The sequence below is a fragment of the Ambystoma mexicanum genome, chromosome 3q, assembly GCF_040938575.1.
Source record: "Ambystoma mexicanum isolate Mex_15411 chromosome 3q, UKY_AmexF1_1, whole genome shotgun sequence".
In the NCBI taxonomy this organism is placed as follows: Eukaryota; Metazoa; Chordata; class Amphibia; order Caudata; family Ambystomatidae; genus Ambystoma; species Ambystoma mexicanum.
The window spans coordinates 1,015,624,496-1,015,648,071 of NC_090926.1; the positions used below are offsets into that span (position 1 = coordinate 1,015,624,496).

Consider the following 23,576-nt stretch of genomic DNA (forward strand, 5'->3'; position numbering starts at 1 on the left):
AGAGGGAGGACGTCGGGGGACTCCTGCACTGCACGAGGACGGGTCAAACAAGCTGGCAAAATGTAAGATCTTCGGTTCGAGTAGCTGTCTTCAAGCACACAAGCTGGTGTCCTTCCCCCTGGTTAATCCTAACCAGCTCCGAGAATGGTATCCAGGTGGCTTACGAATTGATTGGTCCCAAAAACTCAAAAGGAAGAAGTCGTCCTTGAAGGGGATTCTCTGTCGAGATGAACTTGGCGATTCGGTCCTGCAGCAGGGCTTCACCAGGCAAACCAATGGTCCAGGAGTTGCAGCAGCCATTCTCTTCCAGCTCGTCTTCGGTTCTTTCGTTCCAGTGGTCGACTGTGCTTTCCAGTCCAAGACTCTCCTTTTAAACATTTTTCTCCTTTTCATTCCAGCCTAGCTGCCACTCACCCAGCAGGGTGGCTGTCCTTGCCGGACAGTCAGCCAGCCAATCACGAAAGAGTGCATTTGGGTCTCCTAGGAGACTAAGCACAGGGAGATTCGGGCACCTCCCTCACTTCCTGCCCACCCCAGACACTCAGACGACAGAGGCGGTCTTCAGTCCTGAAGCCCGCCAAAGGGACCAAACCTAGTTTGATGTGCAGAGACAAACTCTAGAAGGACCTTTCCAAAAAGAAATGGCGAAAAATGTAGACCGGAACCCGTTTAAACAAAGGGGCTTAAGTCGCAATCTTGAAAAACATGACTCCCGCGATTTTTAGCTACCGGTGTTCGTGGTAGGGCGAAAATCATGGTAGTTCATTGTAAAACTACTGTCACCAGCCATTTCAATCGGAACGGGTAGCATTTGACTGCTACATGAGTTTCTAGACACAGGGGATACTAGGGAACCCCTCCAGAACTCTATAGGAAGATGGGGAAACAGTAGTTCATCCCAGAGAAGGAACAAGTTACTTACCTGTAACTGTTGTTCTCCAGCATGGGTCTGGCATGGATTCACATGCTCATGAATATTCCCCGTCGTCAGGCTGGGAATCCTCGGTAAAGAAAAAACCAGTATCAGTTTTGTTTCTGATCTGTCTTTCGTAGTAATAACCAATCACTGGTCTCTGCGTCATACTGACCACAGCCAATGACTGCCCTCTACCTAAGCACCTCCTCCGGCAGCCATCTTCAGATTTGGAAGCACGTGAAGTGGCAGTATGACCAAGTGAAGAGCCGCAGAGGGGTAGGCGGGAGGGTTCGCATGTGAATCCATGCCAGACCCATGCTGGAGAACAACAGTTACAGGTAAGTAACTTGTTCCTTCTCCAGCATGGGGTCTGGCATGGATTCACATGCTCATGAATAAAGAATACATAGCAGTACACACATGCACAACCACGGGAGGTGGCAAAGGCTCAACATTAAGCATCACATTAACTCAACATTAAGCATCTTACCTCCTCACCAGGCTCACCTCAGGCGAACAGGTTGCGCAGCACTGCTTGGCCGACCCTGGACTCCTCCCTGGAATCCCGGTCGACGCAGTAGAATTTCGTGAAGGTGTGCGTCGACCTCCACGTAGCAGCCCTGCATATGTCCAGCAGGGGCACACCAGATAGGAACGCCGTGGTAGCTGCGATCGCTCTGGTGGAATGGGCTCTCGGACGGCCAGGCAGCGGTCGGTTTGCCAACCGGTGACAGTACATGATACAGCCGGAGAGCCATCTGGAGATGGAAGCCTTCGAGAGAGCCTTCCCCTGATTGACAGGTCCAAAGTACACAAAGAGTTGTGACGTCTTCTGAAAACCTTTCGTGCGGTCCACGTAGAACTTCAGCGCTCTAGCTACATCCAGCGAGTGCAAAGTCCTCTCAGCCGGCGACGGGAAGAACACAGGTAACACCAAGGGTTCGTTGAGATGAAAGTCCGACGGTACCTTGGGCATGAAGGAGGGGTGCGTCCTGAGCACTACCCTCGTGTCGTGGAAAGTCAAGTACGGGGCCTTGCAGGAAAGGGCCTGGATCTCTCCCACTCGTCGTGCGGAGGTGATGGCCACGAGAAAAGCTGTTTTCCACGATAGAAACTTCAACGGGGCCGAGTGCAGAGGCTCGAACGGAGGTCCCATGAGCTTGGTCAGCACCACGTTGAGCTCCCACGCCGGGGCCGGAGCCTTCACCGGCGGGAACGATCTGAACAGTCCCTTCATGAACTCTTTCACCAGACGATGAGACCACAAGGACGTCCGGCCCGTGGTTCTGGTGTATCGGGAGATCGCAGCAAGATGAATCTTGATGGACGCGTGTGCCAGACCAGCTTTGGCCAGCGTCAGCAGGTACGGCAGTACTTGGGGAGCCGTAATCCGTAGAGGGTTAATCTTCTGTGCGTGGCACCAGACAGAGAACCTCTTCCATTTGTGTCCGTAGCATTTAAGAGTCGAGGACGCCCTGGCCTTTGCAAGAACCTCTCTGCAATCGGCCGGTATGTCGTATCCTCCAAACTCTAGCGCTGCAGGAGCCAGGCCTGCAAGTTCAGCGACTTCGGGTCGTGGTGGAGGATGGCGCCTCCTTCCCTGGAGAGTAGATCCGCGTCCGCCGGCAGCTTGATTGGCGGGGACGCTGACAAGTCCAGAAGGTCCGGGAACCATATCTGCCTCGGCCACGCAGGTGCGACGAGGATCATCCTGCACCGTGACCTCTTGAGCTGGTTGACGAGCCGGATTAGCAGAGGCAAGGGAGGGAACGCGTAGAGGAACAGGCCCTCCCAGGGGAACGAGAAAGCATCGCCCATGCTCCTCGTCTGGGGAAACCTGCTGGCGAACCTCCGGCACTTGGTGTTCGTCGCCGTCGCGAACAGGTCGATCTGGGGTGTGCCCCACCGTCGGAAGAGGCGATCCACCAGATCCTGCCGTAGTTCCCACTCGTGGCACGAGCGCAGCTCCCTGCTGAGTGAGTCGGCGATGGTGTTTTTTATCCCTGCCAGATGAAACGGCACCATTAGAATCCCTTGGGCGACGGCCCAATGCCACAGGTCCTGCGCCTCCTTGGACAGCGCTGGGGACCTGGTTCCGCCCTGTTTCCTGATGTAAAACATGGTGGTGGTGTTGTCGGTGAAGATCCTCACCACCTTGCCCTTGAGGGACGGAAGGAAGGACCTGAGGGCCCAAAACACTGCACGGAGCTCCAGGACGTTGATATGCAGGGACTTCTCCGTCGGGAGCCAGAGTCCCCTTGCGTGCAGATTTTCGGTGTGCGTTCCCCACCCTTCTAGGGAGGCATCCGTGGTCACAGTCACCTGGTGGGCTGGGGTCTGGAAGTCCATGCCCGCCGTCAGATGCGCGCGGGTGCCCCACCACCGTATCGCTCGTCGGAAACTCTCGTCGAGCTTGATCCTTTCCTCGAAGCTGCCCGTCGTCTGGATCCAGCGCGCATCCAGGAATTCTTGCAACGGGCGCATCCGGAGTCTGCACATGGGAATGAGGTAGATGCAGGAAGACATCATCCCGAGGAGGGACTTGATGGACCTCACCTTGGCCGCGTCGGCCACCAACATCCGTTGCACCTTGCCCAAGATGGTCCTGGTCCTCTCCTCCGACGGGGAGGCCAGAAGGGACACTGTGTCGAGCCTCGCTCCCAGAAACAGTGCGACTTGCGCGGGCACCAGGTGGGATTTGGCGTAGTTCACGGAGAATCCCAGGTCCGTGAGGAGTTGGACGGTCCTTGCCGTGTGGACCACGGCGAGCTCCCTCGTCTTAGCGCGGATGAGCCAGTCGTCCAGGTAGGGGTAGACGTGAATCCCCTCGCGGCGCAGCTGCGCCGCCACCGGTGCGAGGCACTTGGTGAAAACCCTGGGTGCCGACCGTAGTCCGAAGGGAAGGGCTTTGAACTGGTAATGACGCCCTTGGACCACGAATCGGAGGAATTTTCGGTGCCCCTTTAGGATGGGAATGTGGAAGTAGGCATCCTCCAAATCCAACGACGATAGGAATTCTCCTTCCTCCAGCTGACCCAGGACGTGCTGGAGGGTGACCATCCGGAACTTCTGCGCCTTGATGAACTTGTTCAGGCGTCGCAGGTCAAGGTTGGGGCGCCATCCTCCCGTCTTCTTCTTCACGAGGAAGTATCGCGAGTAGACTCCGGAGCCCCGAAGCCTCTTTGTGACGAGTTCGATGGCGCCCTTTCTGAGCATCGCCTTTACCTCCAGGAGAAGTTGAGGGACGTGAAGTTCTTTCCTGGCCACGGGGGGGACGCGCGGGCACCTTTTTTGAAATTCGAGCGCGTGGCCCCGGGCCAGGGCGTCCAGCACCCAACGGTCGGTGGAGATGGACTCCCACACGCTGACGAAGCCCGCCAGCCGGCCTCCCACCGGGGTGCTTCGGTGGGGGCCCGACCCCACGACCGGTTCAATCCTGCTTGGACGCGGCCTTGCCGCCTTGACCTCCTTGGCGACGACGGCGGGGTCCGCTAGACTTGCCTCGTCCTCTGTAGGCCTCTTGCGACGACGAGCGGGCCGCTTGACGGTAGGAAGCGAAACCGCCGCCGGAACCTTTGGAGGCGCCCTTGCCTCCGCCGCTCCGAAAGGGCGTCCGCCGTTGCTGCAGTACTCCAAGGGCCCGGGCCGTCTCAGTATCCGCCTTGATGGCCTGAAGGGAATCGTCCACTGTCTTCCCAAACAGGTTGTTCCCGTCGAAGGGCATGTCCAGGACCCTGGTCTGGACGTCCTGCCGAAAGTCCGTAGCTTTGAGCCATCCACGACGTCGAAGGCAAACGCCGTTGCCCAGCTGGCGGAACCCAGTGTCGGCGATGTCCGTCGCCACGGTGATGGCGTGGTCCGAAGCCACCTCACCTTCCTGCAGGATCTCAAGGGCCTCCGCCCTCTAGTCGTCCAGCAGAAAATCCAGCAGGGGAGCTATCTTGTACCAGCGCTCCCTGTCGTAGCGGGCCACGATAGCCAAGGCGTTGGCCGCTTTAATCGTCGTCGCTGCCGACGAGATGACTCTACGTCCCATAGCATCCAATTTCTTTCCCTCGCCGTCCGGCGGGGAAGTCGACGTGGAGGCCGCACCCCCCCCCGCTTTCTTCCTGGCTGCCGCGGAGACGACGGAGTCCGGGGTAGGCTGCGCCCGGAGGCATAGGGGGGCCGAGTCCGGGACCCGGTACTTTTTCTCGTACCGGTCTCTTTTCGCTGGCGTCGTGGAAGGGTTCTTGAGGAGGGAAAGGCCCTCATCCCAAATGTCGTCCAACAGAGGCACTGCGAGGACCGTCTTCCTCTTGGCCTCGCGCCGTTGGTAAAGGAAGCCTTCCTTTTTCTTCTCCTCAGGGCAGAGTTGGAAAAGCTCGGATGCCCTGGCGATCATTGAGTGGAACGATCCAATCTCGTCGGGCGGAGAAGCCCTGGTGGGAGGCGACGACGGAAAATCCTCGTCGTATGCCTCGTCGTCCGTACCCGTCGCTGCCGTGTCAGTCCCCGTATCATCCCCTCGGGTGGACGGGGAGGAGGGCTGGACGGGGCGCGACGGTTGAAAAGGAGGTGGTGGATGGATCCTTCTTTTCTTGGTAGGGGGAACACCAGAAGGTCCCGGTTCTGGATCCCCCGACGGGAGAGGTTCCTCCGTCGGTAACGGTAGTCTCGTCCTTATCTCGGAGCATAAGGACTGTATAGCCAACAAAATGGCCGCCGAGTTGTCTTGCGGCGCTGGCAGAGGGGAATCCGACGGGTGAGCAGGGGCCCCGTCGGCATCCTCGACGATGTCGTCGTCGTCACCTGCGTCGGGGTCCATTCCGACGGGCTGGCCTTCTTCCACGCCTAGGCCGTGGCTTAAGACCTCGATCAGTTCCTCTTCTGAGGTTGAGGCCGAATCTACGACGACGCCCTGCCCCCCCTTCTTCTTGCCCACGGAGGGTTTCACTGGGGTCCTATCGATGGGCACAAAGGAAGACTCCCTCCGAGGAGGCAGGGAGATTCTGGGCCCTGAGGTCGCCACCACTGGTGCAGCCACCACAGGCTGGGCCAGGGCCGCCGCGACCGTTTCGATAGAGGGCTTGGTCGGATGGATCAAGGCCTTCACCACCTTAGGTGCGCTCACCGCCTTATCCTTGAGGGAGGGGGCACTGCCACTCTCCTCCTCTGCCTTAGAGCTCGACCGGGGCCTCTCCAGGAGCTTCGCCGGGTGCTCGGCCTTCCTCTTACCCGACCCAGAGCGTTGGCTCGTGGTTGATGGTGCCGGGGAGGGTGCGCCCTGCCTGGCGCCCGTAGAGCCCGACCGTTCGGCGCTCCCGGTGCCAGCGGACTCGCGGTGCTTGGCCTTATGCTGGGCCCCCGTCGCCGGGGCGCCCTCAAAGGTCTTAGAAGACCGCTCGGATTTCTTCTTCCTCTCGCCAGACGGGCTCTTACCCTCCAGCCAGTTGGCGAGACGTTGATGGCGGTCCTTCATGGTCCGTTCCGACATGTTGCCGCAAAACGCACAGTCCTTCTCCACGTGCGTCTTGTCCTCATGAAGGCAGTAAAGGCAGAAAGAGTGTTCGTCCTCCTTGAAGACGTTCTGCAGCTGGCATCCAGGGCAGACCCTGAACAGCTTTCCGGGCGTCGAGCTTCCCTTCTCCTGGGCCATCTCCGAGACCGGGCCTGAGAAGCTTCTGGAGTCCTCCGAAGTGTAGCTCGACGAAATCTTCACCCTTGAGGGGCACAGATGAATCCGACACGGGTCCCCGTTGATCGGATGTAGGATCGGTGGAGCTTGAGGCTCTTTTGACCGAAAGAATCGAAGTTTTTGTGAAAAAGCGCGAAAAATAGCACTAACGCTCGAGAGCAATAGCACGAGGATCCCAACACATGAACGTGCGGTAAAAATCTGAAGATGGCTGCCGGAGGAGGTGCTTAGGTAGAGGGCAGTCATTGGCTGTGGTCAGTATGACGCAGAGACCAGTGATTGGTTATTACTACGAAAGACAGATCAGAAACGAAACTGATACTGGTTTTTTCTTTACCGAGGATTCCCAGCCTGACGACGGGGAATATTCATGAGCATGTGAATCCATGCCAGACCCCATGCTGGAGAATGTATTTAAACATTTGGGAAGTCTACAAGGACATCCCTGTCTCACTGCACTGAGGGTGCTGTGTAACACACATGAAAAGATGCCTATGGAGTTATCTTAAAAACTTCATAATCAAAGAACACAAGAGTAAAACACACATCAAAACACATGAACAAGTGGGGAAAAAGGCTCACAATCTTTCCAGGTAAAAAATGAAGTCCTCAAAATCCAGCAAAGTTGCTGGGGGTCTCTAAGGTGAAGGGAATTAGCACATTTATGAGAATTCTCCCTAACAATCTTCCCATATTGCGTATCATGAAACCACCATAATTCCAAAAAGTTTTTGAAGCAGACCGAGTTATATTTTAAATTCTTGGAGAGTCCAGTAGGTTGATATACAGCATAAGAAAGATTTCTCTCACAGTTTGTATAAGATCCAAGAGGCCATTCTGAGTGCAGAAGTGATAGCTGCTTTTATCAGAAATGCAGTGTAAGTACAGTTACAATTTGACAAAAAATACATGTGCACCAACATTTCTCACCGACAGTCCACTTTTTTTTATACCATACATGTTGCATGTACCTGGTGATCCTTTTCCACTCCCAGTGCCATTGCCAGGTGGGTGAGCAAGCGAAGGAGAATGAAGGCCGCTGGGGCGATTGGTCGATCTGGGGCAACAACACCATCTCTGTTTCTAGGGTCTCCCAAGATGTGGCCGGTCTGCGTTCGATCCTGCAAGTGCCTGTTTGAAAAGCAAAAAAAAAAAAGAACAAGCAAGATCATGGATTTAACTGGTTTTTCTCAATTATCAGTTTCCAAAGGTCAGTTATCAAACCTCAAACTATTGAAAAAACTTGACTCAACACTACTCTGAGAACTTGGTTTCTTTCATGAATGTTTTGGTAGAGGGTCGGCCCTATCATGTCAACTCTCTGGAAGCGACCACATTGCAGCAGGTTTTTGGTCATTGGTAAATCGAAGGTTGTTTAGATCGATTTCTAAAATCAACGCTGGTGAGCAGATTTTAGGAGCCCACCTAAGTTATAGTGAACAGAGAGACTCAGAGTTTAGCCAGAACCCGATCAAGACAGCAATGGAGAACAGTCAAGGCTTAGAAACAGAAGTGTGGGGTCAGTGGCCCTCCATGATTCCTCATCAGTTTAGACAGTCCGGTATAAAAATACAGTTAAGAACACATTGAAAAACGAAACTAGCTCGTACTAGAAATACAATACCACATAAAACAAATACATACATCTAAATAACTACCCATGAGAAACAGGCAAGTACACAGATGTAAGTAAAATGATTAGAACCAGTCACAAGTACAATTCCATATACTGCAGAAATCCAACCCAAAGAAGTATGGGGCCTTTTTGAGAGAGAAAAGAACAAGTTACGTACCAACTGTAACATTCTTTCGATTGGATGTTCCTCTCACTTATTCCTCATCTTAGATATATCCTTACCTTCGGCTTTGCGGCTTCGGAATTTTTTCTCTCTCCACCAGAGGGCACTCCACTCGAGGCCGCAGCGTCGATGTCCCTCGGCGGCATCCGCCGAGGGCCGACATCATCCGCTGTATAAATGCCTCGAGCGAGTCCACTGGCCTCAGTTCTGTTTTTTCATATATTGTAGCCAATGGATTGTAGTTAATGGCGTGCCTCTTCTAACCCAAGCCTAAAAAGAATTTACAGTGTAAATCACTTAAACTGTACTGTGGGGTAGGCTGGGAGGGTCGATGAGGAATACGTGGGAGGAACATCCAATCGAAAGAACGTTATAGTTGATAAGTAACTTGTTCTTCGAATGGATTGTGTCCTCCCCCGTATTCCTCATCTTAGGTAGACTCCCAAAGCAGTTTTCTATTGCAGGTGGGAGTACAGAAATTTTAAACCTGTACAGAATGAAGTACTGATTTAGCAAATAGACCTCCTTGAGAAGAAGTCGAATCTAGAGCATAATGTTTTATAAAAGTGTGCATGGATCACCATGTGGCTGCTGCACAAATATCTTGCACAGGGACACCCCTTTGAAGTTCTGTTGAAGTTGCCATGCCCCTGGTTGAATGAGCCCTCAGCCCATCTGGAGGATCTTTCCCAGCCAATCTAGAACGTTCAGTAATAGCCCAAATTATCCATCTAGATAATGTTTGCTTAGTTACAGCGAGTCCCAATTTACGGCCAGTGTATCCCACAAAAAGTTGACCAAACACGGACATAGTTTTGCCAATCTTGAGATATAGATGCTAAGAGCTCTTATAGGATCTAATCTATGTAGCCGTTCCTCTTCCTTACTTGTGTGAGGAGGAGAGTAGAAAGTAGGCAATGTTATTTTTTGTGACAGGCAAAAATCTGAGACAGTTTTTGGCAAAAAAGAGGACTTTACTCGAAGGACTACTTTATCATTATAAAAGATGGAGTGAGGAGGACCACTAGAAAGTGCCTGCAACTCACTTACCCTGCGGGCTGATGTCATTGCAACAAGAAGTATTGTTTTTAGAGTAAGAAGCCTTAATGGACAAGAATGTAAAGGCTCAAATGGAATGCATGTGAGGAACTTTAGTACCAAGTTTACATCCCACACAGGAACTTGAAAGGGTATTGGAGGAAACACATTATTTAGACCTTTTAAGAATTGAGTTATTAAAAGGTATCTTAAAGTAAGATTCTTCCTCTGATGAGTGCTTAAAAATTGATAGCACTGCTAATTATCCTTTTATCGTACTAACCTGGAGCCCCAGATTAGCCAAGTGTAATAGAAAAGACAATATTGTAGGGATATTACATTTAAATGGGTCCACATTCTCTTCTCTGCACCAGTTACTGAACTTGTTCCAAAGACACCGGTACAGAGATATAGTTGTTGGCCTTCTGGCCGAAAGCAAGATCTCCATAACAGCATCCAGAAGGTCCCAATCCTTGTATCTCAACCTCTCAGAAGCCATGCGTGAAGGTTGAGAGTCTTGACTTCTGGATGGAGAATGTGACCTTCCTCTTGCGAGAGAAGATCCTCTCTTTTTGGAAGACGTATTGGAGGGAAAGATGGACATGTCAAGAAGGTCCGGGTACCACATTCTCCTGGCCCAATCCGGGGCAATTAAGATCATGGTTTTCCTGAACTTTCTCAACCTCCTGATTACCTGAGGGATCACAAGGACTGGAGGAAACGCATAAACTCCCAATCCACACGTTAGGGAGAATTCTCATTCAATGGCTAACTTGCCTTACCTAGTGAGACCCTCAGCAGCTTTGCTGGATTTCTGGAGTTATTTTTTTCATTTGGTAAGAGTGTGAGCTTTTCCCCCACTCTTACCCATGTTTTGCCATGTGTATTTCATCTGTTTTTGTGATTATGGGCTCTGGAGTACACCACTTCAGTAGCCCCCTTCCTTTGCGTGTTACACAGCACCTTCAGTGCAGTGACACAGGGTTGTCTTTTAGACTTCCCACCGACTCCATTTCTGGGGCTGACTACTGTCCCCCAGAAAAGGGTAAAGTTGCCATTAACTTTACATAGTCATTTAACCACAGATCCAGTACACCCCATCTGACATGGAGTATTGGAAAGGGTTACTTCTTAGCCCTTTTTATCTGTACCTCCTAGAGCCGTGTTTTGCTCTTTTAACATTTAGACTTGGCTGGTGGCAGTGGTATCTACCCCAACCTTTCTACCGCGTTTATACTATATAAACGTGGTACTGTTTTAGGCTATTATATTAGCCTCGAACATAAGCCCGCTTGACCAAATACTTTTTCTTTTGGCTCTGGTCGGGTTTATTCGCCATTTCTTTTTGTTAAAGTCCTTCTTGTGTTTCACTTTGTGCGGCAAACCAGGTTTGCCTTCTTTGTTCACCGTCTTTTGGCGGGCTTCTCTCAAGAAGCCCTCCTTTTGGTGCCTGGGTGTCTAGGTGGGCTGAATGTGAGGGAGGGGTGTAGTCACGCCCTGCACAGGGTATCCTAGGAAACCCAAGTCGCACTTTGTCATGATTGGCTGGGGTGGTTGTCCGGGCCGGACAACCCCCCTGCTGGGTGATTGACAGCCACTGGAAGTCAGATTCGCCACTGGAATTGCAAGGAACCGGAGAGAAGCGGAGAAGACGACGGCTGCTGCAACTATCCCGTTCCGGTGAAGCCCTGCTGTAGTCCTGAGCTATCTACCCTTCAACGACCAGAGAAGATCCAGTCCGGAGTCTTCTACCACTGAGCCTGGTGGGATAACCAGCTCATCATCCACAGCCAGAGGATCCTGTTCTTGGTCGAAATCTATGTACACTGCTGTAGTGGTCCGGATAGCCATCTGAAGAGCCTCTCCTGATTTTAAGAAGCGCACCTTTTATTCACTGTCGCTGCTGCTGGCTTCATCCCTGCGTAGTGCAGACCCCTCCAGACGACGTCCTTCTTGCCGAAATTCGAGGAACCGTGTGTCTGTAGGAAACTACTAGGAACAACTGCCGTGGCACCAGCTTCTTCCTTGAATAAGGTAATGTGCTCTGCTTCGAGGAGCTAGGGTGAATCCATTTTCTCCTCCTACAAGGCTTGCCCTCATCTTCCCTCCTTCTTATAACTTTTGCTTCCTCTGTTGACAATATCCAAGTACTCCTGGCAACGTTGAATCTTGAACTGTCCGACTGTGTGATCCTCGACAACAGGAACCCGGTTCCACTTGACACTGGCTCCGGCCCATTGACTCTTGAAACTCTGTCAACTAGTGTTCTCTGATTCTGTCTGCCCTGACAAAAGTATTGCCTATGATTTTTGCCCCTGGTTAACTCAGGTGCTAACTGTGATTTTGCCCCGGTAACATTTCCTGTCGCAGATAAGCGTATCTTTAGTAAGACCGAACTGTTATTACTGTCAAAAAGTGATCGCATATGTATTCCCGGTAACGTCTTGTTTCACAACACTGGTCCGTTAAAACATAGGGTACTTATCTTGAGTTATACTGTACCAAGTGAATTGGTTGGTTGTAGTGCATTTTACGTGTGGTTTTGAATTAATAGAAGTGTTGTGTTTATAACAAATGGTTTAAAAATAAATGTACTTATATTTTTTACCTGAAACCTTGAGTCAGTGTTTGCTTGAGTCACAGTAATTGTGGTCCCTTTGTGTAATCTCTGCTACTGCTCATATACTCTTGAGATAAGCCTGGCTGCTCCGCTACTGCTACCACTTTAACATAGTAGTACAGGCTTGTACCAAAGGTGAACTTGTATTATCACTTGTAGTCTTAATTGTGTGTAGTGGTCCCTAAGGGCACTGCTCAGGATTCTGCCTAACACCACCACAAATGAGTCTTCTAGAGCTCCTCTCGGGGGAAATTCCCTTGAGCAGGACAGTTCGCACTTCCTGTTGACACTGGTCACGAACAGATCCACTTGTGGGGTTCCCCAAAGGGCAAAGATCTCTTGAAGGACTCCCTGAGCTAGTCCCACTCGTGGGAGGCTCTGCTCTGCCTGCTCAAAGCGTCCGCCGCTGTGTTTTGCTCTCCAGCTAGGTGAACTGCAGACAGAGCGATCCCTTCTTGTATTTCCCAGAACCAGAGCTGCATTGCTTCTCTGCACAGTGGCAGTGGCCCTACACCTTCTCTCTTGTTGAGGTAGTGCATGGCCACCGTGTTGTCCCGTCATTATCAGGACATTCTTTCTCCGTACAGAGGGCAAGAAGGCCTTCAGCGCTAGTCTGATTACCCTAAGCTCCAAAAAGGTTGATGTGTAGTTTGGACTCCGATGGAGACCAACAACCGCTGATTGTCAACTCGTTGGTGTGAGCTCCCCACCCCGTGAGTGAGGCGTCCGTTACTACTGTTATCTCCGGCCATGGTTGACAAAAAGATTCTCCTGTGAGGATATGTTCCCTGCAAGCCCACCATTGCAGATCCTGTGCTACTCTGGTTGGAACTTTCAATAGATCTGACATTTCACCTGAAAATTGGGACCATTGAGTGCTGAGGCCCATTGAAGGGATCTCATCCTCAATCTGGCTTCTGGCACCAGAAAAATGCAGGATGCCATGAGACCGAGCAACCTGAGAAAATCGAAGGCCGGTAGACACTGGGCATTCTGAATTTTATTAACATCTGCAGAATGTGGTGAGCTCTCTCTTCGGGAGGCGAGGCTTTGCCCGAACAAGTATCCAGGACTGCTCCGATAAACTGGAGTTTCTGTGATGGTATCATGTTTTACTTTTTTAAATTCAGAGAAAACCCTAGTTTGAGAAGGAAGTGGCAAGTCTTGGACAGATGTTCCTGGGCTTGTTCTGGAGAATATGCCCTGATCATCCAATCGTCCAGATAGGGGTAGACGTGAATGCCCCCTCTCCTGAGACTCGCTGCCACCACCGCCATTAACTTGGCGAAAACTCTCGGGGGAGAGGTCAACCCGAATGGCAGAACTCGAAACTGATAGTGAGAATTGCCAATTGCGAAACTTCAGGTACTTTCTGTGATTGAGATGGATTGGCACATGAAAGTAAGCCTCTTGAAGGTCCAATGATACCAACCAATCCTGGAGTTGGAGAGCCTGAAGGATCTGGGAAAGTGTAACCATCTTGAACTTGTCCTTCCTGAGGAACTTGTTCAAGCTTCTCAAGTCCAAGATGGGTCTCAGTCCTCCGTCCTTCTTTGGTATGAGGAAATATGGGGAATACCAACCCTTGTTCCTCTCCGCTACAGGCACATGTTCTCTTGCACCTTTCTGTAGCAGGGTTAAAACTTCCTGCAACAGGAGTGGATCTGGATTTTTGACAGAGTTGTATGCCGGTGGGTGATTCTGAGGTTTCTTATGAAAAGGAAGGCAGTAACCTTTGGATACTGTATCCAGTGCCCATGCATCTGAAGTAATGCCCCGCCATTCTTCCAGATGCTGTGAGATCCTGCCTCCCACTGGGGTCTTGTGGGTCAAAACCTCAGAGTGGTTTTGCGGCAGCTGCAGCAGCGGCTGAAGGGACAGATGCCGCTGCTGGGGCAGATCTAGCACCTTTTCCCTGCCCCCGAGGAAATTTCCTTTGCCATCTCCGACTGGTCTGTCCGATTCCTTTCACAAATGAGGAATAAAATCGAAAAGGATGACCCTTCCAGGAAGATGAGCCTGTGTAGGGGGGTTGTTGAGGTTGTCGTATAGTGGCACTGATTGATTTTGCCACCGCTTTGGAGGTCTGCAGCTTCTCCAAACTTTCATCAGCCTTGCTGCCAAACAACCTCGAGCCGTCAAATGGCATATTAAGAAGCCTGGATTGCACATCTGGTGCAAAACCTGACTTTCTTAGCCACGCAAATCTGTGTAGCACCGTGCTAGACGCCATGGACCTACTGATACTTTCAGCTGTGTCCATACCTGATTGAATGCATTCCCCCAAAGCCTCCTTTCCATCCCTTACTATAGATAGGAACCCATCACGCTCCTCACCTTCCGGGAAGTGTTGAGCTGCCGCTGACATGCAGTCCCACAGGGTATATGTAAATCTTGCAAGGGTGCAAGTTACATTTGTGGAAAATAAAGCCATGCTCCCTCACGTAAAAATCTTTCTGGACCATGCATCAACCTTTTTATCATCCCTATCAATGGGAATTCTAGGGTATGCAGCATTCCTAGTAGAGATAGCTGCTTGAACTACCAGACTTTCTGGAGATGGATGCTTGCTTAAATATTCTGGATCTGAAGGACAGGGTCTATATTTTGACACATATTTCTTATTTACTGCCGGAATAGTTTCAGGGTTTTACCATGCAGTATTAACCTTCCTTTGTAAGGCTACATGAAAAGGAAGTATGGGGTCTTGTTGAGGTCCTCCTGAAAGGATGTCAGTCATGTCATCATCATTTTACCCCATCCCATGAATTCAGTTACCCTGTTAATCTATTTTCTATAACCCGCATCAGCATGTTCTGCTGGGTCAGGTTTTTCAAATTCCTATTCTGGAGAAGTATCCAGACCACTTGCTGATTGCAAGCACTCATATAGATCTTGCATCTTAGATTGAGGATCAACTAACTCCTCAGGGACTTGTTTTGTGCCAAATTTAACACCAGCAGGTAAATCCTCTTCTTCTTCTGCCGATGACTCCCTTTCATATATAGATGACATGGTCCTAAAAAATCATATCTACTTTCTGGGTGAAACACCTTTTTAGGTGGTATAGGTTTTAACATTGGTGTCGATTTTACCATTGGAATGCGTGTAGACGTCAACAAAAGCGTTGATAGCGTCGATGTTGAAGCCACTACCTTCGATATTGTCGAGGTAGTTTTCGATGCCCTCGAAGGAGTTGTCGATGCCGTCGAAGGTGTTGTCGAGACCATCGACACCGTCAAAGGAGCCTTCGATACCGTTGATTGTGCACTCGACGTAACCTTTTTAGGTTGGGTCATCGACCCCTTGTGCTTGACCGCCTTCGATAGAGGCTTCGAGGACGTTCTAGACAAGGACTTTGATGATGTATGAGAGTCTGATGCCATTTTCTTGAGTTCTACCTCCCATTTATGCACCGGCTGGTCTTTTCTATGAGGTGTCTGGGAAGAATCCTTGGATGACACCCTCAACAATTTCTTGTCAGATTTTCTCATCTTGGATCTTCCCCTGTCACTTTTATTGTGAGCAGGGGCATGGTCTGTTAGAATTTTTTGAGGGGGTCTGGGCTGCGTTCTCAAAAATGTTTAACATAGATGCTCTGAAAGCTTCCCACTTTCTTGGAGAGTCATGTCTCGACGGACATGTTATAACTCCCTCAGACGACATTGAGTTAGAGGGAGACCGGTGTCGTCTTTTCTTTGCCTTTTTAGAGGGCGAAGAATTGGACTTCCTGGATCTACTCCTCGACCTAGATTTTTTATGATGTTTTACCGAAGACTCAGCCGAGTCTTTTCTCGCCCTGGAAGAAAACTTTGAGGATTCCCCCCGCCCCCAACGCTAGTTTACCTCTTTGTTCTTTTAAGGCCTTATGGGTCATGAACTGACAAGAACCGCAGTCATCTATACGGTGGTCGGAACCGAGGCACCAGAGGCAATTCTGATGGGGGTCAGTTAGCGACATCTTTCTCCCACATTTCTGGCATTTTCTAAATCCAGTCTACGGTGTGGAAGGATTAGATGAAGATGACATTATCGTTCGAACTGAAGCGCCGTTTATATCGATCCGAAGCGAAGCTAACGGAAAAATGCAACTGAGGCCAACAGGCGCGCTTGAGGCATTTATACAGCGGATGACGTCGGCACTCGACGGATGCCGCTGAGGGACATCAATGCTGCGGCCACGAGTGGAGCACCCTCTGGTGAAGAGAGAAAAAATGTCCGAAGCAGCAAAGCTTAAGGTAAGGATATATCTAAGATGAGGAATAAGTGGAAGGACACAACCATTTGAATATATATTTTATTTCGAAAACCCCATTAACATTATAATACAATACAGTAAATTAATAATACAACATTCAAATTACATATATTAATAATCAGGATTGTCAAAGCGTAAAACAAGATACAAATGTACAAAATATCCATATACCGTTGGAGTGGTCAACCAATCTTTAAAAATGCTGCTTTCACAAATTTGCATGCATCTCTTAAAACATTGATATCGTTAATACATAAAAGGAACATCATTGTCTCTGCAGTGGTTTTAATGTTATACTTAATAAAATGGTCCCTTAGCCAAGCTCTGCGAATATCGAGCACATTTTTACAAATCACCATAAAATGGAGCAGGCTTTCAGTTATCCCCTGAACCGGAGACACAAAACTTAGTTTTTGCAAGGCAACTCATGCAAGCCCTCAGGGGCAATACGTTCAGTCGCACCATTAAAATGATCTTGCAGTATTCAGTAGTCCGTAATAGCATAAGCACATTCTCAGACTACAGTGTCTGCCGAGCAGCAATTAGAGGTTTCAATGACAGTAGCTGCACACTGTATCTAAGCATTCTATAATGGTCAAGGTGGCAAGCCTGATATTTTAACACCTACAGATGTATTACCCCATTGGACAATTGCCTATAGTCCAGACCTAATAGGATACTTAAATGTATACAATATTTTAACCAGGGGTATTTTACCGGGGAGAGACAGTCATTTCCTGTAATACATTTTTAATGTTCGGGTTTACTGAGCTACCACTGAAGATATTTGCTGCATAGCGTACATATTTCCACTGGGCCTGTTGAGATGGATTCCTAGAATCTGGACTGGTGGAAATATTTTCAGAGGACACTCTAGTTATGAACCGGCAGCTCTGAGAGGTTAGCCAAAAACCAACAGAGGTCGAGCTGAGAGCGGTCAAGGCTTAGTCTCAGGAGAGTGTGAGTGGGTAAGGGGCCCTCAATGAGTCGACACAGTATGGCACACGATAATTCAATTTTGACAGTCATTATAAAAATACAGTGATTTATTTTAGGCCACATGGATACACTGGGAAATGAACAACAGGTAGTATTATCACAGAATAATTATGATACAAATCTATACATTCAGCATTGCTTTAAATATATATCAGATAATCAAAAAAGCAGGTAAATAAGTTAGATACAGTAAATGATGGCAACCAAATCACAAGACCAAATCCCAACTTGAGAAGTCCAAACCCTAACATGAATGGGGCCTCATGCCCAAAATCGCAGGGGCCAACACAATGTTTCTCACCAGATCTCTGTAGGAAGGATTCACTGGGCGTGTGGTGGTTATTTTCAAACTAAATCAAAGTTATATCTAACAATTTCCCAAAGGAAAGGTTAGGTGTTCTACTTTCTTCCAAATGCAATGCTAAGCCAGGGCAGGATACCTGTTAGGAAAAATTCTCTTTTAGGCAACTTTGCCTCCATATCCTATGGACCACCAAACCTGTCCTGACTTTTTACAGAGAAGTGAAGCCTTCAGCTACACTTTCCTGGCCTTTTGCTAATTTATTCTATGGAGAAACTGACTAGTCCTTCAGACTGTCAGTGTGGGGAAACTATTTTTCCCTTGTCTTTCTACCTTCTTTGATAACGTTTTCACATTGCACACAGCATCCTTCAATATAGTGCAATAGAGTTACTTTTGTATCACCATAGACATTTTACCCTGGGGTTACTTTTAAATGTGCCTTAAGACAAGCTGGTGGGAGGAGATACATTTTTAAGCATTTTTGCTATATTTTTAATTGGCACAATTGCGCTTGACGCTTTTGGCTACTAACAGTGGCTAGTGTCCTAAGATGGCTAAACCATGAGATTTTTCACTTGTTCTTTGGCCATTTTGTTCTTTGGCCTTCTACTCGTCTTCTCAGGTCAGGAATTCCCTTTTATGGTCATGCATACGCCCAAGAAAACTGATGTTTTCGGGGGCTAGAGCATGCAATGTGTGTATGGTCCCAGAAAGTGGGTGGGACCGTCTGTCCAAATCCACATACTGGTGCTAGTGTGTCTAGTGTGCATGCACGAGCCAGCCACACAGTGGTCCCTGATTGGATCACATCCGCTGTGCATGAGTGTTAAAAAATATTTCTTTTTACGGCAGCTTTCCTTCTATTTTTATGGATCCCAAAAATGTTTGCTTTTATTTTTGATCCTGACCTGTACTTTTTAAAGTGTAGTGAAGCCTTAAGCTTCACTACACTGTCTCATCTGTTATGGGGAAACTGACATGTCCTTCAGGCTGTCAGTACTGGGAAACATTGTTTCCCTTAGTCTTGCGACTTTGTAACTACTTTTAGTAACTTGTTATCACCTGTGGTAACTTTTATCATTGTACAATGCATTTTACAATGGGGGTACACGTTTTGTTTTGCCCTAGACTAACACTCAAAGGATTTTTGGTTATTCTAGGTGTGCTAAATCGACAAGCTGGTGGCAGCAGTGACTTTCTACAATTTTCTAGTGCTTTCCGTTTTAGCCTTACTGCGTTTGACTACTAAATGTGGCTAGTGTCCAAACATGGCCGTGCCACATGGTTTATCGCTTGTCCTTTGGCCATCTTGTTCTTTAGCCTTCTTCCTGGCCTGTGAGGCCAGGGAAATCATTTTAAGGGCTTCCAGTGCCAGGGAAATCACAGGATTTTGGTGGTCTACTGGAGGGCTGTGTGTGTTTGCTGGCAGCATGTGGGCTGGGACTGTCTTGAAACACTTGTGTATAGGCGCGTTATAAATGCCATATCATAGCAATCTACAAACTGGTTTCAGTGTGTCTGAGTGGTTATGCATAAATGTTCCCGCCAGTGGTCCTGATTGGAACACTGCTGGGGTGTGTGTGTGGGGGCTAGACCTGCTAGTGGGAGTTTTGGCTCTTAACTGGCTTTTAGGATAAGAAGAGGACCACTGCACCCATTCTTCGGAGATGCTGGAGTAACCTGAAGGAGCCAAGATTATTGTCCAGCTGTGAGACCTGTGAAGAGACCAGAGACCAGACTGAAGCAAGCCTGGCAAACACTTCTGTTGCTGTTATGGTGGAGCCCTGTCTTGCTCGTGATCTTTAGCAGTCCTGAAAGGGAGCTGCGACCCCTATAGTGGGGGGGGGGACATCAATTCTCGACGTCTGCTCGGTACCCTGCTAACAAGAGCCTTTGGAAGTGTCTGGGGACCGTCCTGTGGCTGACCAGCTCTGAGTTTGGGCTACCGTGCTGCCGACGTCACTGTTCCGAGTTTCGACCTGTAACTTGGGGGATCCTAAGTTTGACCTCCAAGACTCACCTCGGCGAAAGGTCGGCGTCCTACCTTCAAGGAGACCCAAGATAGGAGGGAAAGTCTGACTGTGACAAGTGAGGCCCTTTGCATCGCTGTGTTGTAGTGACCACCATCTGAAACAGCTTACCTGACCCGAGTTCAGTCCTGAGAGGGGTCCTGCATCGAGTTTTGCTGCATTTTTCATCCAAGAGACCTTGCACCAGTGAAAGACCCCAACCGGAGATCAGCTCGAACCTGCAACCCCAGCCAATCAAGGACTGCGACTAACGGCGGGAAAATCAACCCCGGACCACCTTCCATTGACCTGCGAAGTCTGGGGGGTAAATTACAAAATTCTTACCTGCCCCTACACTCCTAAAAGTTTTCAAAACTTTTCAAAACCTTTCTATATTTTGGAACAGTTCAATGGACCCCCAGAGACCCTAATTTCATTTTTTCCAGCTTCACAAACTTTCCTGAACTTTTGGGCATAAGGACCCTGACAATTTAGGGAAGGATAATTGAAATTAGGGTTAACTATCTGTGGACTATTGGTGCATAATCTAATCTGTACATTCTTTTACAGGGGTTTTATTTGTATTATGCCCTCAACCAGTGACTGTATATATGTAACCTATTATTAGTGTTGTGTGATATTTCTACCTGTTAGCAGTCATTTTTCATAGTGTTGCTGAGCCATAAATAAATAACTATTTTTATACATAATATCAGTGCAATTTATGGTACTCATTGTGGACCCTTTAAAAACTCACCACCTCTTGAGACTTATCCTAGACCCTCATCACTGCTACCTTGAACTGGTTTTGCTACAGCTCCCCAGAGTTGTACCAGTCACAATATAGGTTGGTCTTATTTTTCTTATTTTTTCTTATTTGTATTTGTTAACAACCTTTTACAAAAAGTCGAACATATACTATAAAAAAGAACCCATTTATCAAATCAGAACGAATTAAAAGAAGAAAGGGCAAAAAAACAAAACGAAAATGCATTAGAATAACTCTTAAGATATATAAACAATATAGGTAGGCCTTCTATACATCTGTCGACAAGGCCAGAGTGTAGACAATCAGCCCTAACGGTGCAGATCCTTTTTATTGGAGGGCTGAGTTTGATCACTCACCTGAATTTAGGATAAGAAGAGGAATCCTGCAGCCAATCCAGCAGATCAGAAGTGGAGCCAAGTATCAAGTGCAGCTGTGCAGATGGAAGACCAGAGGACGAATCCTGAAGAAGCCTGGTGACCATTCTTGCTGCTGTCCCGGGGAAGCGCTGCTGGACTAACTGATCCCAGAAGACCCTTGCTGGTGCTTTGACCATCTGGACTAGTGGGACAAACCAGTCTCAATGTCATCTCACGATCCTGCAGCCTGGAGCCTTCGTAATTGTCCCTGGACCACCCGGTGGATTGACTACCTCAGTTTTGGGCTACCGTGCCAGAAGCGCTGCTTTTCTGCATTTCTGACCGGAACTTCGGCATCACAGCATCAACGGATTCTGTTCTGGAAGGCTTCCTTTGTTCACGACTGGAGTTGCCTGTGTGTGGGGACTGTTGCTGGAGCCGGCCTTTCCCTGTCTGGTAGATTGTCCTAAAGAGACCAGCATTGGTGCCTGCTGCATGTCTTTACTTGAAAGGGCTGCATGGAGCTCCTGGATATGACCAGAAACGTCCTATTACCCGCAGCGCGTTGGCATCTTCTCCCGGATCCGATGATGGGAAAACCTACTTCCACCGACCCCCTATTCGACCTGCCAAGTCCTTTGGGAAAATCAGAGTACGGGCAGTGAGCAGTCTCAATGCTTACCGGTGCCTCCATCGGACATCCTTTGTCCCCCACCGGAGCATCTATGGCTTATTCTGAAGGGCCTGTATTAACATATTACTGCTGTGGTTGTCCTGACTCCGATCATCATGAGGGTCCTCTCCTGCGAGACATGTGACCTGATCTGGGTTGCTAGTATCATCCTTCTGTGCCCTGTGCTTTCAGTGCACACCTTGGATCAGGAGTCAGACACACTGCACCCTCAAACTATGGGACGTCTTCAAGACTCAAAAACCTATGCCACATTATTTAGGTCTTTGGGCCTCAAATTCGTCAAATCTGGTGTCTGCCGTCTTCAGTACTTGCAACAATCTAAATAACGCCACTATGGCTTTGTCTGCTTAGGACATACATAAAAATGCCCCATTTAAGTCTGGAGTTGTTCATCCAATCCTAATTTTGCATTCTAGGACGTTTAGTCCTTAGCTGGAGAGGTCTTCCACAATCACCAGTCTAAAAGTAATCTTTTCTGCAGCTCCATATGACTCTAGTAACACTTGTGTATTTTCCCTATAATCGGGAGAGGACTACTGAGTTTGTCCCATTAATTTCAATGGACAAAGCTTTCTAAACTTTGTAAACATTTTATGAGTACTCAAAGATTTTCCGTTTTTAATTTAAATATTTTCCTCTAAATGCATTTCTCAATGCTTTACCATAACTAAAGAGTACATGTTCAGTAATATACTGTAAGAGTAATCCTTCATTATGTTCTGCAGGCTGTACTTTATGACAACCGATCGCCCCTCTCATAAGCGAAGTCTGACTGTTTAGCCATGTACCTCCGAGTCTGCTGTAGCTTGCTTGATACGCTTCCTAACTGTACAGTTTAGTTTTTCTAATCCCTCACCTGAGAACACTTGACAATCCCTCCCTAGCATTCATAATCTTCATCATTCATAACCGACCCTGTCATCTTTCCAGAGTGGTCATATCCTCCAATGTAGATCCAACTAGAAATGGTGGGGGGGTCAGAGCTGATGTAGCGAGCTGGCACGCTGGCTAAAGCTTTAAAGAAGTTGTTCCCGTTTCAAAGCACAATATTCCATTACCCTGAGAATCTGTTTGTTCCCCCCTCTTAAGATGGATTTCCAAAATCAGCTCTGGTGGGGGATTTTGTGAGGCCACCCTATTATGCTAAACGGGGAAGATACCAAGAGATTAGCCAAAGCCAATCAAGGTGAGGTAGCAGAGCGGTAAGGCTGAGTCTCAGTGGTCTAAGGCTACAACAAGTCCACACAGAGCAACACCAGTAATTCAAGTTAGACAGTAACTATATAAAAATATAATAATTTCTTAAGCCTTTAGTTTACACACTAAGCAGATATTATTCATAGGTAAATATGGTCACCGAAAACCTTATGAAAACAAATATACACAAGCATCCCTAGGAGAAATAGAAATGCATATGAATCAATTACCAGTGCAACACAGGTGAGTAGTCAGATGCATAGAATAGATAGAACTCTTCAGAATCAACACAAAACAGCTTCCATAATTCTTATAGTCCATCCAGAAGATGGTTTGGGGCCCTGTGCCCAAAAATCACAAGTTGCAAACCATGTTTCGGTAGGTTTATATAGAGATTTGCAATGCCAATGGTTATAATTAATAAAGGCAGGCTGTAAATCAGAAGGGGTCGTCGGACAAAGAAGTGGCATTTCCAACAAACATTTATTCAAAGAATAAGAAGAGTGTAGAGGTGCAGTCAGACATCCTCACTCAAAACTCCGCCCCTATGTTACCTAAATATTGGAAACCAGAGATGACATGTGCCTTCCAAGTTAGAGTGCCAATATCGCAAAAAACATTTGAAACAAGGTACCCATTGAGGAAACCCTACCTAAATGCACGCAGGCATAGTGTTCTTTTGGATGAAGTACCAGAAGAAATGTGCATTTGAACAGAAAAAGGAGCCTGATGATGTCCTAAGAAATAAGAAGCTGATGAATCCAGAGGACAAATGAGGAACAGTAACGTAAATATTTTCTAAGAACTGGAGAGCAGACGGTAAAGAGGAGCAACATTTCGGGCTCGAGACGCAGATGTTCATGCTACAGAAACACTGAAAAATATATACTTCAGTTTACACGTGTACAGATGCTGAAAAAGTGGGGAAAAGTAATCATAA

At 48.3% G+C, this 23,576-nt stretch overlaps 1 protein-coding gene across 3 annotated transcripts in view; it reads right to left on the reverse strand.

The window, feature by feature from the left end:
- RNF213 (ring finger protein 213) overlaps window positions 1–23,576 on the reverse strand; it is a 3,248,263-nt gene that overhangs the window by 353,732 nt on the left and 2,870,955 nt on the right. For all 3 annotated transcript variants that reach the window (XM_069655189.1, XM_069655190.1, XM_069655188.1), the window contains one exon: window positions 7,565–7,724. In XM_069655189.1, coding sequence (XP_069511290.1) covers window positions 7,565–7,724 — 160 coding nt within the window. The remainder of the gene's footprint in view (window positions 1–7,564; window positions 7,725–23,576) is intronic.